The sequence below is a fragment of the Semicossyphus pulcher genome, unplaced genomic scaffold (genome assembly GCF_022749685.1).
Source record: "Semicossyphus pulcher isolate SPU_LCO1_2020_fin unplaced genomic scaffold, fSemPul1.0.p SCAF_19, whole genome shotgun sequence".
NCBI classification, from domain to species: domain Eukaryota; kingdom Metazoa; phylum Chordata; class Actinopteri; order Labriformes; family Labridae; genus Semicossyphus; species Semicossyphus pulcher.
In genome coordinates this window covers 3565309-3582015 of record NW_027211692.1, presented here as the reverse complement: position 1 = coordinate 3582015, position 16707 = coordinate 3565309, and the positions used below count along the sequence as shown (strand labels likewise).

Below are 16707 nucleotides of genomic sequence, written 5' to 3'. Positions count from 1 at the left end.
ATAGTATGTCTTTTATCACTAAGTATTACTACAACTGTGTAAGTTTCAGTGGTTATGTGGGAACACTGCTGACGTCGAAGAAACTTTAAAAAGGTACCGTAATGTATTCTTATGCAGACCCAACGAGGTAGCAACGGTACCGAACCATTCGACATGCTGAAATCATGTGAATAATGACAGCGGTTTTTTTGTGTGGTTTACGATTTACTGAGCGTGGTGATGTAGGTAAATTATATGTAATGACTGCGACCTGCCGAGTTTTCATCCCCTTACTTGAGGCGCTAGGCTCAGGCTGTGAACTGTGCAGTTAGCCCGCCTCTCCATTAGAGACTGCTGGAGGAGTTGTAGCTGTTGTGAAGGGAGTTCCGTTATTGAATCGTAAAAACATTATTTATCTTCCTTAATGTAATGACGTGTGACATGTTTGTTACATGTATTAAGATAAACAAAACGCATACATACATTACGTATCTGCAAATGGAAATTTGATATATTAGTTGATTCTACTCCTCGACTTCCTATTGGATTGAAGCGTGTCACGTGCCCAGGAAGTATTTGTGCCTATAACAAGAATTTGCGAACAGTGTTATATTATAAACATATCAATAAGACAGCACCAGTGATATTCATTGTCTCATATGTAACACTTTTCATGCTTTGTGTGGTGACCCAGAAAGTAGCGGTTCAGATCCGGAACCGTCAGTGAGACGGACAGTGCGGAGAGTCCCTTCCTGATCTCTGACGTAGTTGCGGTATCGCTTCTCGGCCTTTTGGCTAAGATCAAGTGTAGTATCTGTTCTTATCAGTTTAATATCTGATACGTCCCCTATCCGGGGACCATATATTAAATTGATTTTTGGAACTGGGAGATGGAATAGGGGCTTGCTCCGTCCACTCCACGCATCGACCTGGTATTGCAGTACTTCCAGGAACGGTGCACCCCCCTTTTACTGTCAAATATCAATCTAATTTATTAATCTTACAATGTGATGTATGCTTCAACGTGATTGTAAAACCATTTTCCATTTCAGAGAAAATAGCTGTGAAGTAATGACATGATTTATTTATGCAACTGATAGATCACTTAATAAAGGTAGACCTTTGTGATCCATTAAGCATGTTTGTGTCAACACTTGTCTTAAATGAAACCTGTGCAAATATGTTAAAATATACATTAAGATGAGATGCAAACGACATTACATTACAACAGCTCACCTTTGATAGCTGGAAAGTTATAGAAGTAAACTTTTGAAAATTGTAACATTGTAATCGTAAAAAAAGTGAATACAATAATGTGTTTATATCCTATTGTTTAATTTAGTTTGCATATTAATCTGATGACGTGTTCCTGCATTAAAACAAATCTGTAATTAATGCACTGCGTGGTGCAGGAAAACAGGCTCACAAAAACAAGAGGTTCTGTAGTCAGCTTAGAGACATCTGAGACTACTGTGATTCTCTTAGTGATTGCTGAGTTAGTCACTGGACGGTTTAAAAAACATTCTATCCTCCTACAGAGAGCTCTGATGCACGTTTAAGATTTGCAAAATGTTCAGACATAGCTTATTGTTGTGTTTTTATGCTGTAACTTTGTTTTTAACATGACTGTAAATTAGATCTTTAGTTTCCTCGTATGCATGCTCTCATTGGATCGGAGCGGACCACGTGACCGAGACGACCCAACACGGCGCCTTGCAAATTCATCGTTTCTCAGAAAGTTTCACATGATGTGCGTTTGTATGGTGTTTAAGTCTTGAACTATTGAATACTTGGTTTTCTGTTTTATGAATTTGCACGTAAACACAACATTCACCGCCGCACCTCTCAGTGAGACGGACAGTGCGGAGAGTGCCGTCCTGATCTCTAACGTAGTTACGGTATCGCTTCTCGGCCTTTTGGCTAAGATCAAGTGTAGTATCTGTTCTTATCAGTTTAATATCTGATACGTCCCCTACCCGGGGACCATATATTAAATTGATTTTTGGAACTGGGAGATGGAATAGGGGCTTGCTCCGTCCACTCCACGCATCGACCTGGTATTGCAGTATCTCCAGGAACGGTGCACCCCCCTCTTACTGTCAAATATTAATCTAAGTTATGAACCTTACAATGTGATGTATGCTCCTTCAACGTGATTATAAAAAAATGTTCCATTTCAGAGGAAATAGCTGCGAAGTAGCGACATGATTTATTCATGCAACTGATAGATCACTTAATAAAGGTAGACCTTTGTGATCCGTTAAGCATGTTTGTGTCAAAACTTGACTAAAGTGAAACCTGTGCAAATATGTTAAAATATACATTAAGATGCAAACGACATTACATTACGACAGCTCACCTTTGATAGCTGGAAAGTTATAGAAGTAAACTTTTGAAAATTGTAACATTGTAATCGTAAAAAAAGTGAATACAATAATGTGTTTATATCCTATTGTTTAATTTAGTTCGCATATTAATCTGATGACGTGTTCCTGCATTAAAACAAATCTGTAATTAATGCACTGCGTGGTGCAGGACAACAGGCTCACAAAAACAAGAGGTTCTGTAGTCAGCTTAGAGACATCTGAGACTACTGTGATTCTCTTAGTGATTGCTGATTTAGTCACTGGACGGTTTAAAAAACATTCTATCCTCCTACAGAGAGCTCTGATGCACGTTTAACATTTGCAAAATGTTCAGACATAGCTTATTGTTGTGTTATTATGCTGCCACTTTATTTTTAACATGACTGTAAATTAGAACTTTAGTTTCCTCGTATTCATGCTCTCATTGGATCAGAGCGGACCACGTGACCGAGACGACCCAACACGGCGCCTTGCAAATTCATCGTTTCTCAGAAAGTTTCACATAATGTGCGTTTGTATTGTGTTTCAGTCGTAAACTTTTGAATACTTTGTTTTCTGTTTTACGGATTGTCACTTAAATGCAACATTGACCGCCGGACCTCTCAGTGAGACGGACAGTGCGGAGAGTGCCGTCCTGATCTCTGACGTAGTTACGGTATCGCTTCTCGGCCTTTTGGCTAAGATCAAGTGTAGTATCTGTTCTTATCAGTTTAATATCTGATACGTCCCCTACCCGGGGACCATATATTAAATTGATTTTTGGAATTGGGAGATGGAATAGGGGCTTGCTCCGTCCACTCCACGCATCGACCTGGTATTGCAGCACTTCCAGGAATGGTGCACCCCCCTTTTACTGTCAAATATCAAACTAATTTAAGTATCCTACAATGTCATGTATGCTTCAATGTGGTTATAATGACTACCTTACATTTGAGAGAAAATAGCTGCAAAGTAGCATGTAACTGATAGATAAATTGAAGTAATTACTCCTGTAAATTATTATAGCCCACTGTATGCGTTGATTTCCACCTTCATACATGAAGAAATATTATTAAAGCCAATTTATTACAGAATCCTCACTGATTGTTGGATTAAATCATGTTTACAGTCTTTATTAGTCTTTTTTCTGCTCATTTGTATTTAGTCATCCTAATTATCTTTCTTACTGTTAACCACAGAGAAGCTTACAGCATACAGACATACACTCCCTTGCTTATTAGGGACACTTTGACTAAAACGAATTAATCCTTCTACATTAATCTTGCAGTAAGTCTTAAAGGTAAAAATGTTTTAATTTGGTGAAAGAGTTTTTAAGAGATTGTTTTGTGTTAAACTACAAAGTATGATGAAATTATATTTTCCAAAACGAAGAAGTTATTCACACTACAGAGCAGTAGGTGGCAGTATAAGGTTTGCCGGTTGCCCACCAGTGTTTAACAAAGGAACTGAAAGTGGTGTTATTGTAAAAAACTAAATTCATGTTGTACAGTTAAAGTCATCAAAACAAAATGCAATATTCTTTACAATATATTGTTAATTTTACACAACAGAGGGAGCATTTCTCATACTTGGAACTCCTCAAATTTGGGAAATCATGAAGCTCAATAGCCTTTGTATGAGCAGAGTACGGATGTACTGACGTAAATAAAGCCTAATGTTTAATGGGGACTGCTTTGGAGCTGTCCATAATTCATATGATAGGTGTCATTATTTACAAAGCAAGACATTGTTAATATAACCTCACATATTTGATATGATTCACTAAGACTTAGCGGATAATGCTCTGATGAATTTGAAATCACAGTCAAAGAAAAAAAAAATAAGACAGCTATGGAAGTAAATGTTCAATCAATGAGGAAGAGAAATATCTGGTAATATCTTAACTTTAATTTGCAGATTTATTTGATGATGTATGATTTGAAATTATATGAAGGCTGACAATCCACATAGAAATCAGCTTATAAATGCACTGTGTAGTACTCTTATTTGTGTAGTTAGTTACTGGACTGCTCACACATCTTAAACTGAGGATGATTGATTGCATTTTTATTGCTAACATGATCTTCTACCAGGCTGCTTAAGACTACAGATTTTACCTTCATCTTTTTCTCAGGTGCCAAGGAGGCAGAGGGCAGAAGGACAATGGATCCAAGACCCACAAAAATACAAATGAGCAACTCTAGCATCAGTAAGTAACCGGTATCCAGTAAAGTACCCAGAACATACAAGGGAATTTTCTAAAAATATGACAGAGTAGCTTCTAAAATAGATTTCTCAGCCAAGGTTAAATTTAAAGACAGTGGCTCAACGGACAGGAAAACAACTTTCAAAATGATGGCACAGTAACCTCAACTTGTTTTTGTTTTTATTTTCTTAGAACAAAACAATTCTCCAACTGCATATCAGACATGGAGATACAGAACATAATATGTAGCAATTAAAATAACACAAAAAGAAAAAAAGCCATAAAAATTTCAAAAGACAACTCTTTTACAAAACCATGTCGTCCATGGCCTCTGAACCACCTGAGCATAAAAACATCTCTTTCAAATATGCTTTGTCGCATGTCAGGTTACTGTAAGCATAATACAAAAAAGTAAAAAGGACAACTTAATATTGAAGACACAGGTACTGATACTCTAAACCACATCTGGGGCATAAATATCAAACTATTTTAAATGACTGTTAGCCTTCGTTTAGTCTGCTTAATATACCAAATAAGGATCCATCACATCGTGAAATATATTTCACATTATGATTACCAATTTTCCCCAGATGTGTTGCAAGCACTCATTGTCTAAGTACATGTGAACTTGGGAATGGTGGACCAATCTTCGTCTTCCTGGCTACAAGAGGATGCTCAGTTGGCGTGCTGAACAGTGGAGAAGCACAGTTTGAGGGTGTAAGGATAAGGACCAGCTGGAAGGAGAAATAAGAGTGTTAGTATTAGACACAAATAAAGATGACCAATTGGCCTTAGTAAAACTGATCGTTTATTTACCTGATAATCATAATTACATCGTGGTTCAACCGTTTCATACTTTGTTCTACATGTTAATTCTATCTCCAGTAAGAGCTGGGATTTCCTGCACCTCAGGGGCTCATGGGATCAATTTAATCCAAGATGCGAGTGTGTCATACACATACCTGCATTTTTCATCTGGTAGTGGTTCATCAAAGCCAGGGCTTCCATGGCATCATTGATAGACTCCCACTCTAGCAGACCTGAAGCACTGCGGTCACTGGGCGCTGCACCACCTGATGGTTAGAGGGGCCAACGGGGGTCAAAATTACAACACATTCTTTACTAAAATTTGCCATTATCCCTTCACAGTTTTACAAAAAATGTTCCATGTTTGGTTTTTAAAAACAAATATGAGTAGAATTAAAGCAGCTTACTCTTTCCCGTGAACATTTTGACGTTGACAGGGGCCTTGACACCAATCTCTTCACATATCTATAAAGAGCACAACAATAATTAGGGACTGCATGCACAAGCTCAAGGCTTTTCCTCTGTTGCCTTTTGAATGAGCATAAAAGGTGTCAGTCATCATGAGTTCGGCCCCGATCAGACAGAAGCGCACCGCACTGCCTTTTTTGTTGAAGGGTATGGTTAAAAAAAAAAACCCCAGCTCGCTGTGCCTTTTTTGTTTTCCGTTAAGGCGACCAGCGAATCACTAGCTGTCATTTACCTGTTATTTTGTAAACTGACAGAAGGCCCACCTCTCCATTGGTCCGATTGGACGATGAGGAAAAAAACGCCAATGACGTCGGGTGCTTCTCTGTTTTGGGTTGAAGCTTTTTCAACTCGAGGAGCTCAGCATCGCAAAAGCAGCACACAAAAAGCGCCTCTCTCATTGAAAACAACTACAAAAAATTCAACCCCAGCTTCTAAAATGTGTGCTGTCTGATCGGGCCCTTCACCTTAAAATGAATACACATGCCTTCAAACGCAAACCAATATTTACTCTTTCTACAGACCTGAGTGAAAACCTCTGGTGTGACATCTGGCTGGGCGTTGAAGAAGTGCAACACGTTGCTCGGATGCTGGATGCGATTTTTGGCTGCCTGCTCTGGTGACGTGAATCGGTTGTTCCTGGAGCCGTGAAAGTCCTTGAAACTGCTTGATCCATCTTCCAGCTCATAGCACTGTCCAGGTACGATGGCTTGCTGCTTGGACACGCTGCAGGGAGGGACGATAATAAATCTTAAAATTGCATTTTCCACTACAAGTTAGGAGAGAAATTAAGGTTGGAGCATGGACATTTGTAATGCCCTACAAAAGGTGTTGTGTTATTTTAGAAGAGATGTTTAATTATAATAACAGCAGGGGCCATGTCCCTCATATCCTACTTTACAGCACTGTTTACATCTGAGCAACTGAAATGTTTATGTTGGAACTGGACAAGATGAACTCACCAAACATTCATTCTCTGTCCAAATAGAAAGTTGTTGTTCAGGTTAGTGATGGCGCGGTCCACTGCATAGCTGTCTCCCATTTCCACCATGGCGGCCCCAGGCTTCGTCTTCATGTACTTCACCTATGAAAAATTGACAGAGGACAGTGATGGTTTCAAGGAAGGGCATGTGTTTCTATAGACAGAGTATTTGACAATGGTTAACGATTTAAAAGGCCTTCTGCTCATAGTCAGTTTCATTAGATAGTTCCTTGTTTTGGGTATTATGTTTTTTGTAAATTGCCCATTCCTTTCCATTAATTAATATTCAATATGTCGCCAGAGACCTGAAACAAACATACATTTGCTCCTTCTCATATATTAACAAATTTGTCTCTCAATAATAAATTAAAAAAAAAATTGCACTCCTATGATTGTAGGTAGGTTATGTTATCCATTTGTATATGCAGCCTGTTTTTTCCCCTCATGCATGTTTCCTGTTTAAGACCTTGCAGGTTGAAAAGCTGCATTAATAAAAAACTATAGGGGTGTGTACAGCACGGACAGCCTCTTCCTTCCCAGCATAAATACACTTTTATTGTGATATACTGACCCGCTCTACATTTCCATAGAGACAAAAGATGTTAAAGACACGGTCGGCATTCATCTTGGCTGGGTCCAATCCGTACAACATGACTACTGGAGACTCAGCATGGCCACCATACTCTCCAGGAGGAGGAGGAGGAGGTCCATAGCCTGGCCCATAGCTTCTTCCACCACGCCCTCTCATTGGTGGACCCATGCGGCGACCCTCATAGGGTGGGGACCCGTAGCTCTCGTCATAGCCATGATAACCACCTCCTGAAGAATGAGGGAAAGAACAGGAAAATCAAAACCTAATTAAGCAAGGTAAGGTCAACTCAAGGACCGTTTTGTAGTAAAAATTTGTCATGTTTTCAGTGTGTTTTCTTGTTCCCCAGGGGGTCTAGAGCCTTACCGTACTCTGGAGGGTGGTCCCCCAGTAGAGCAGGCTGTCTCTGGCGCTTGTTGGGGTTGGCATTCACATCATCTGTTAAAATGGGAAGACAAAAGAGGAGAAAGGTAGAGTAAGAAAAGGTGACAGTGAGTATGACAAAAAGGCTGATATCTCTACATGACAATGGGATGCTTGAGCTTTTGAGCCATGTTATTGTTTGGAATACTGATATTTTGATACATAAAATCTGCCTCACAGTGCACACCATAAAAATAATGTATAATTATTCAGGGTAAATTTAAATAAGGGAGCGCAATAAAATTAGTGCTTGAGGCAGACGCATGCATCTCAAGATCGATTCATCTTGCCTGTATGAGCCATACAAACACAGATGTATTACCCCCACTTCCTCCATAGAGGCTAAATGAATAAAGCCAAGTAGCTGAAATTTTGTCAGTGATTGTTTTGTCAGTTTTAAAATAAGTTGAGGTACACGTGAAGGTAGGCATGGGGACATTACTGATGGCAGGACTGACATTCTATGAAAATTACACACAAAACAAGCCCCCATTAATCTGAAAAACATCCAATATCGTAAACCTTTAGCATATCAAGTGCAACAGGGGGAAATGGCAAACATGGGGTGGATGCTGATGATCTAAGAAGTGAACAGGGTAAGGATATCAAACAAAGTCACTCTGGATAAGTATCACAAATGTCTAAATTCAAAAATAAAGTTTGTACGCTCACACACACCTGCATTGCTCCCATTGCCATCTGCATCACCATCTGTACAGGTACACAATAATCATACACAATCAGAATGGAAGCCAGGTTAATCAAAAGGTACATTTTCTCCTGGGCAAATGTGAAATAACCTCAGTTAGAGGTCAGGAGAGTGAAGTAAAACCACTCATGACAAAGCTGTCCTCAATACTTCAGGATAAATTAACTATGAAATGCAAATGGCCCAATACCTCTGCAGATGATCAACCAGGCTCATGCAGATTCTCAACGCAATTTGGAAACCAAGACATCAAAAAGCAGTTAATAAATTTTGCACACCGAAATTGTTGCTGCTCATTTGTGGATGAAAAGCTCGCCTGGTTTTCAAGCTATGTGATGCTTTGTAAATATCAGGGTTGGTAATGGGTCAAGCACAACCTAAATTAATTTATATAAAGTTCAAGCCCTTTCTCCAAACTAAAAACATTCCCAAAGAAACTACAACAAAAGGCTCCACATAGATGAGATTCCTGATGGTTGTAAACTGCTAACACAGGGACCGACAAAACATAGCAAACAGACATACAGTAAGTTTTTAGTGACGTTAGAAATGCAGGCCCAGACAGAATCACGACCACCACCCTCTTCCAGAAAGAGAAAGATTAAGCCTGTTTAAGGAAAAAAAATCGAGTTATGTCAGTCTTGTGTGGCGATGTTGGGTGCTGGGCTTTGGGGTCATGTGGTGCTGTGCAGTCATGTTCCCTGAGGAGGGTCTCGGTTTACTTACTGCATGCTTACAAACAGTAGGAGGAAGATATTTGCTGCAGTAGTTCCACCACTCTCCACTCAATTCATTTCATCGCATACTCTTATCCATTTCCTCTTTTGGGGAAACAACTGTCCACCTCAGGATCGATTCCTGGTTTAATCAAGTCGAAATGCCCATCAGTGGGTTGGTTGGTGGTTTGGCTGGCGTTTCCATCCTTTTTGTAATAGTCCGCATAACACCCACAGGTAGACCTTGAAGCTGCCAGAGCACATTTCAGTTGGGAAGCTGGCTCTCCTTAGCCGCAAATTGCCAAACCTGCATCACATGGAAGGCGTTACACAGGTTCTAGAGACTTTAAAATATTAAGAAAACTACACTCAAAAAGGGATAGCTAAACAGGGATGCAAGTAGGAAGAAAATCAGGAGGAGGAAGAGATGAGATGAGGAGAAAGAGCAAGATAGAAAAGCTGAATTCCATGTAGGAGGTAACACATGAGGGGTAAAACCAAAAGTGGGCCTGCCTGGGCTTTTGAGTGTGCTTGAGGGTGTTGTCAGCAGTGTCTTATCTTCATCAGTTGTCTTGTGTTGACTCCAAAGTGATTGGCTACAGCTCGATTCGGAGGTGTGACTCATCTATTGGATCAGTCGGGACGGCGTCTGCGAGTGTTGCAGAGTGTGTTGCTTGTTTTGTTTTTGCATGAAGAACATTGCGGCCCAAAACAGTACAGGAGGGGCCACCGCTTTTACAAATGTGATCTTGGTCGACTGGGTAATATCAGTATGCATCATCTGATGTACTGAGAAATGTCTGTCACTACCTTCTGTTTGGGTGGATGCTTTGTCTTCTTTGGTATCAGTCTCCATTTGGTGTAGACAGTGGTAGGTTGTAGATGCAAGCTTTGGCCTACTTCAATGTGTCATTCGCTTGTGTCTCAAAATAGGTAAGAAAGGAAGAAGGTGGAAGGGACCAAGTGTAGCTCAGTGCCCCAAACTTCCCACCCTCTAGCAGTGTGCGTAGTCTTCGTTGCTCTTGTGCTGGAATGCGGCGATGAGGCATGAGTGGTATAATCAGTCCTACATCGTCATGTTGAATGGGTGGTGTCTTGTAGTTTATCCCCTTGTTTCTCGGGGGACGTGTGTCCCTCTGTATGATAGTGGTAGTGTCCTCACTGAAGAAGTGGATAGTTGAGATGGTGGTTTCTGAGTGGAGATGTTGTCAGCATGTATCTGCCTTTCCTTCTTAGCACAAACTTCTTTGAATGTTTTTGCTGAGAGCAACCATTTATCAGGAGAAGATAAGAGTTAAATGATGTTGCAAATTTACTTTACGGATGCTGGTCCATCCTCGTTTTTCACTTCAGACGATATGGTTGTGCACCAACTGGTCTTTGGTGAAAAACACTTTCCATTTTATATACAACCCATTTTGGCTGCACTGATTGCGACTCAGTGACCATTGTGCTGGACGACAGCATGCTGTTGATCATTCTTGGGATTTGCAATTGAATTAAAACAAAATAAATAAACAAATGGGACATTTAACTGTAGAAGTTTGTCTACAGTGAAAGAGACTAGGATCAGTCTTGGTGGCAGCCATATATGGTAACAGTGACCACCTCTAAAGTTTAAAGTTGAAAAACATGTCTGATTATTTCTATAAAAATAGTCAGAGTGGCATCTTTTTCAAATTTAAGCTAATTCCCTCCAGAAACCCTGCATGTGTGGTAAGAAAAGCAGGAACAGCAAATAGACACTTTGTCCAGGACAGGTTCACGTCTTCATGACTGAATATGCAAACATAAGAAGGCTATAAAAAACACCTGTCACTCAGCGAGTCCTTCACACAAAAGCTCTTCTGTTTTCTGTCTTTTGTAACCAAATAAAAATATTTTCAAACAATAAATCTACCACTGTTCAATTAATTACATTTGCAGCATGGCGATCATGCAGACTTTTTCAAATGTGTTTGAAACAAGAAACATGTTCAACAATAATAGATACATTTCTTTTGATGAGTTTGACACCTATGTACAAGTCACCGGCTACATATGTGGTATGTTTCCAGTATCTGTTGTAGACTGCCTCCTGTACTTTACATTACTACTTAATATGTAGTTACTTTATGACTTCCAGCAATAACTTCACCTGGTGAAGTAAGGCATTCTTTGTGACAAACTGTCAGACATGAAAGAGCAGACAGGCTCGTATGGGAGGAAGTCATTTCCTGTTCTAATTACAGCCAGGTGCTGAAAAAGGCTATGCGGTCCAGTAAACTGCACTTGCATGGTTATAAAGTAACATTATGTCTGAAGTCAGTGGAGACTAACTGATGGCCACATAATTTGAAACAGTGCATGTAGAAATGTTTTCAGGTAAACAGGAATCAACTCAAAATCAAACCTTCAAACAGTCTGCCAAAATAAAATTCTAATCTGCAATGAGTCATGTCTTACCATTTGAGAATTAAATGACTGCAGGAGCTTTTCCTGCTGTCAAAATGAGTCTCAATTAAGTGTACCTTCTGTAAATATAGGTATAATGTTGTCTGGCTGTTTATGGCTAGCTGTATAAAGAGGACAAAAACATAAATGATTTGGTGTGCTGAATTAAAGCAAATTGTGGTCATTACAAAAAAATAAACTGATGCAGTGACCCACAACAGTTAACAGTATATCCTACTGTTTATCCATTTGAACTCATACACTAGTACTCATCTATAATAGTGGTTAATCTATGGTTGTGATATCTTCATTTACACGTATACAACATTTTCAAATAATGTTGCAAAGCAAAAATAAAATGCTGTATAAGCACCCGAACCTCTCAGAATAAAACATTTACAGAACTATTAAAACAATTAATTAAGCACAATTTATTTGGTCTGAGACAGCATCATTTCTGTGGGGCGTGCTGGAGCACACAGTCAGGTCAAATGAACCAGAACAACTACATGCTACAATTAAAAAGAATGCTAGCCTCAGGATACAAAGGAAAACAGAGTTTCTAGGCGGCTTTCAGTAAAGTTACAAATTGTACGACTCGAAGAATACAGCTGATGCAACCCCACCTGTCTGCAAATTCCTACCACACAGCAGAGTTCTTTGACAGTTGGATTGTTGTGAGCTTACCATACCCGATTATTTTATAATGCCAGATTTCCCCAAATAATTCACACCTGCATACAGACCCTGCCCATAGTGTGTATTGAGAAATGTTAGAGATAGTCCCAGAGCAACACATCAGTCATAATGCCACACTTGTTCTTTCAAGAATACTATTCAGACACAATTTAAATATAAACGTTTCCATGGCATTATCAAAGAAGGGTGTTGTCTCCGTCTCCCTAGTTGCCCACGTGTTTAAATTCCTCACAGTGGCAGTAAGGGTGTTAATAGTATCATGCTTCTCAGCTACATAGCATGTGTGGCGCAAAGCAATTTCTTGGGAGTATGTTTGTGTGTTTGAGGTTTTACCTGGGCCTCCAAGATTAGGGTTTGTGTAGTCCCAGGTGTCCTGGTCATTCTTGAACACATTCAGGCGAGTTGGCTGGAGAAATACAACAAATATGAATACATGAAGACAAAAAACATTCTAATCTTGAAGACAAAAATGTACTACTGTGCATACGTAAAAAGGCTGTTATAGTTCATATATATCTGAATCATAAATTCTATAGTACTCATTTTATGGTAAATGGATTTACCATTCAAAAAGATGTTTTCATGAGCACACAGTGAGTGGAAACAAACATCAGTTATTATACATTTGTAAAACATAAGTCAATTTGTTTCGGGGGGTTATTTAAGTGATAGTTAACATTTCTAGAAGGGTTGTTCTGTTCATTTGGATTATATAGAGCGGGTGTTCACCACACCCACTTCATATTTTTGTAATAGTACCTTGGCATACTCGATCTTCAGCGTGCAGCAGCCAGAGTAAATATCAGCTCCATTGAGTGAGGCTTTGGCACGCTGGGCGCTTTGAACTGAGTCAAATGTGATGACAGAATTAAGGACAACACTGTGAAGTATCTGGTTATGATGAAAAAAGAAACAAAATATGCACACTGCTGTAGTGTTTCTAGTAATGAGCTGGTTAGTACTTAGTTTAACAAAAAAAAGTCTACCAGGATACAGCAATGCTTTGACCAAAATCCTGTGGAAAGAAGGGCAGTGTGCAGGGGGGCCTTTTTTGTTCTGTGCAGATGGTACCCAGCACCAATTTAAGGATTTTCATTATGACTTGGATTATGCCTCTGGATGATTGACAGACTACCATTAACCACTGGCCAATCACTGACTAGTAGGGTTATATCATTTGCATCTACGTGTGTCACATCCATCATCTTACACGTAGGCATATCTATGAAATATGCTTACGTGTTTCAGAAGATTTGTCTAACCAGTTTGTTCGCATCTGCTCAGACGTTTCAAAGACACATAACACACCAGACAGGTTTCTGTGATAAAACTACATACACCCGCACACTATTCATTCAGTGTCAAAACTAAAACAAAATCCTGCAGGATGAGCAGTCAGCGGAACACTTTTGAGCATGTGAGATGGCTCATATTGAAAAGGATATTCGACCATGGCCTGGACGCCGTTCTTCCTGAAGATGACGATTCTCTGGACAGGTCCACAGTTGTTGCAGATGGTGTAGAGAACATCCTGTAAAACAGCACCAAGTAAAAACAAGTTTTAAAATGTTTTAAATCAAGAACAGAGGGCAAATGTTAAACCAAAGTGACCAGAGCACTATTGTTTTAAATGGTGTGCCTTGTTAAGTGTATTGTACACACCTTTGCTATACTATCCTTGGTTCAACAAGCAAACAATAGTAGAGCTATGGAGAATTTGCCATTTAGTTTGCTGTGATTACCACAAGCACAAGAATCTATATGCATTTCACAGCTTGATGTTGACTGAGGGGTTTGTCTCCTTTTGCACACCAGGATTGAGATGATATCCAACGTTTGTTTGTATTCTCCTTTTTAAAAAATGCTCTGCTTTATATTTTTGTTTTTTGAAATGTTGGTCAAACAAAACATGAGTCATGAATCCATGACCGTGGAGCCTGATTTGGACATTTCAGTTTTATACTCAAAACCAAAGCAGATTTAAAGATAATGGGGGGAAAGACCCTTCTTGCAGGTATGCAATAGACAACATAATCACACAAAAGCTGCAGACCCCCCCCAATGGATATCACACGCCAGCAGTTTTTACATAAATGGCATTTAAGTCATACAAGTTTGATTCCTGCTTCTTTTGCCAAGCACTTGACAGTCACTATTGTACTTACAAATATTTCAACATGCCAAATTCTGCTGGCACTCTAATGAAATGGGATCTGTCCATTTTAACAACACACAATGTCTCTGAATCAAACTCAAGAAGAGCAGCAGGAGTACATTGAAAGAGCTTTTTGCACACAATGCTCATTCGTGCTCGAACAGGCTTCTGTTGACTATCAACAGCTCAGACATTTCAACAACATGCCTGCAGTTGTTCAGACTGGCACTCAATGCAGTTAGAGATTAATTCACTTCTTAAAATCAAAGTTCATCATCTTAAAACAGGATGACACACCACAGTTATATAAAAAGAGATACAGCAGCTCAAATGTGTGCATTTACCGTGGTGATGGGGTAGATGGGGTTCATGATGGTGAGCAGGAGAACATTGTTAACACTTCTAGAATCATCAGAGTCTCCCGGCCTCGAGATCTTCTGGCTTGTGGAGTAGTTTATAAAAGCAGGGTGGCCTGCGATGTAAACTTGGTTGTCTGCCGCATAAGTAACAGCTGTGGATGACCCATTCATATCTTCATATTCCACCAGTGCCTGACGCTTCTTGGGCATCACCACCACATAGCTGAAAACAAGAGCAAAAGACAAGGTTAGATAAAAAGGCAGATGGTGTGTACTCAACTAAATCACATTCCCAGTTAGTAGCTTTGATATCTTACTGGTAAAAAAGGTAACATGTCACCACTTAACGAAAACAGCATGAACCAATAGTTGGCGTTAGATTAAGTTTTTCTACCTGATTGTTCCAAATTCTTGCAAGGCCTCCACAAGGTCCGCCTCTGTAACACCATCCACAAGGCCCCTGACGTGCACCACCACGGATGGAAGGGTCTTGTGTGGATCTTCATATCCCTATGAAAGAAAAAATAAATATTTATGTAGCCATATAGCAAAATCACAACTGCCTAAAGGGGCTTTACTAATGTACAGCAAGGGACACCTTCTGTCCCCACAAGAAACAATTTAACAGGGGCTGAAAAAAGTACAAGAAACTTGAGGAGCAGCAGAGGAGGGATCCCTCTATATAACTATAAAGTAAATTGATCAAAGCATTAACAATAAATTAAGTTATCTAAAGTTGCACAAAATGAGACTTCCTTCCTGTATCAGTATGCAGTATGTTAACTATAGAACTATTACGTGTTTCACAGTGAGGATATATTGAGTATTGAATATATATTGAGATATAAAGTGTGTGTATGTGTGCGTGTGTGTATAAACTCATGGGTGGCTTTATCTGTTGCATTCATTTTGTTGATCAGTGACCACTGTCCCTGCAATACACTGATAGAGGGTTGCTAAAAAATACATATACATGCGATACCTTCTTTGCTAAGCAATTTAGATACAATTAAAGGGAAGAGAGCTATCAGACTATAGTACTAACCTTAAAACAAAATTCTAATTAAACTCCGTTTATCGGTTGGGGGAAGGGGTAACGTTCGGTAGGTTAACTGTCGTGGCTTAGTGTTTATGTTTAAATTCATGGGCTTTTCTCGAAATTGATTGAAATACTGTTTAATTCAAAGTGGCATACACTAAGTCTACAGCTTAACCCCTCACTAAATAGCAGCTGGTTTGATGCTGGCTAGTCCTAACCACTTGATTATCATACGTAGCTCACGGCTAGCACACTGCTAATGTTACCGGTACTAGAACAAAGCCAGGCTCACCCGAGGCCCGGCCAGAGAAACCGCCCTCGAATGAGCACAGTCAGACTATACTGCACAGGTATATGTGCGGATTATGTTTCGGATGCGTCCTTGTTAGCCTCGCACGTATAAAAACACGATGTTAACTTGACAAAACTGGCTAAAACAAGAGTTACGCTGGGGAACTCTATCTAGATGTAGCTAATGACCTGTGTGACGCGTCGTGACATTTTTTCCCTCCGCGCATCTGAATGAATTAAATTGTACCAATAACACTGCAACCGTGTTTGGTATATTACTTTAAATGATCTACAGTGCAGTTCACACTAAAACAACTCACTGTGGCCATTCCGTCGGTTTTCTGTCGTTTCGTTGCCCTGCCGTCTTCGTAGTAACGGCTCGCTGCAGTAGCCATGTTGTCCCGGTTAAAAAGGATGGTGGTAGTGACGCTCAACTGAAATGGACGGAAAAGTCAAGAAAAACGAGGCTCGTGTATCCACGCCCAGTGCAACGGCAACGCAGGCTGTGAT

At 39.8% G+C, this 16707-nt stretch overlaps 1 protein-coding gene and 3 non-coding genes across 5 annotated transcripts; 3 read left to right on the top strand and 1 right to left on the bottom strand.

Moving 5' to 3' along the window:
• The first annotated feature begins 754 nt into the window (after positions 1-754).
• LOC138597553 (U2 spliceosomal RNA) lies at positions 755-945 on the top strand. The gene has a single exon (XR_011308615.1). It is a non-coding gene; the product is annotated as a U2 spliceosomal RNA (small nuclear RNA).
• A 934-nt stretch (positions 946-1879) lies between these two features.
• Positions 1880-2070, top strand: LOC138597556 (U2 spliceosomal RNA). Its single transcript, XR_011308618.1, has one exon. It is a non-coding gene; the product is annotated as a U2 spliceosomal RNA (small nuclear RNA).
• Positions 2071-3002: 932 nt separating this feature from the next.
• Positions 3003-3193, top strand: LOC138597558 (U2 spliceosomal RNA). Its single transcript, XR_011308620.1, has one exon. It is a non-coding gene; the product is annotated as a U2 spliceosomal RNA (small nuclear RNA).
• A 1500-nt stretch (positions 3194-4693) lies between these two features.
• LOC138596824 (heterogeneous nuclear ribonucleoprotein L-like) lies at positions 4694-16623 on the bottom strand. 2 transcript variants are annotated; one of them, XM_069668241.1, is made up of 14 exons: positions 16518-16623; positions 15262-15377; positions 14853-15090; positions 13799-13884; positions 13113-13209; positions 12687-12759; positions 8475-8507; positions 7740-7811; positions 7356-7603; positions 6765-6886; positions 6327-6528; positions 5745-5802; positions 5493-5603; positions 4694-5264 (listed from the first exon to the last, which is right to left on the bottom strand). In XM_069668241.1, exons 1-14 carry the CDS (start codon positions 16590-16592, stop codon positions 5206-5208), a joined length of 1590 nt encoding a protein of 529 aa, XP_069524342.1. In that variant the 5' UTR covers positions 16593-16623; the 3' UTR covers positions 4694-5205. The 2 variants fall into 2 exon arrangements, with proteins under 2 accessions (XP_069524342.1, XP_069524341.1); XM_069668240.1 differs by lacking the exon at positions 8475-8507 and having other exon boundaries at positions 16518-16612.
• Between the last annotated feature and the right edge of the window lie 84 nt (positions 16624-16707).

Bases quoted from the DNA above. Each gene is read 5' to 3' on its own strand.
- LOC138596824 (XM_069668241.1), bottom strand. From the start codon at position 16,592: ATGGCTACTGCAGCGAGCCGTTACTACGAAGACGGCAGGGCAACGAAA. The intron at 13,885-14,852 runs GTAAATGCACAC...GCTGTTTTACAG, and splicing joins CCATCTACCCCATCACCACG to GATGTTCTCTACACCATCTG. The intron at 13,210-13,798 runs ATATCCTTTTCA...TTCTGTCATCAC, and splicing joins GGCGTCCAGGCCATGGTCGA to ATTTGACTCAGTTCAAAGCG.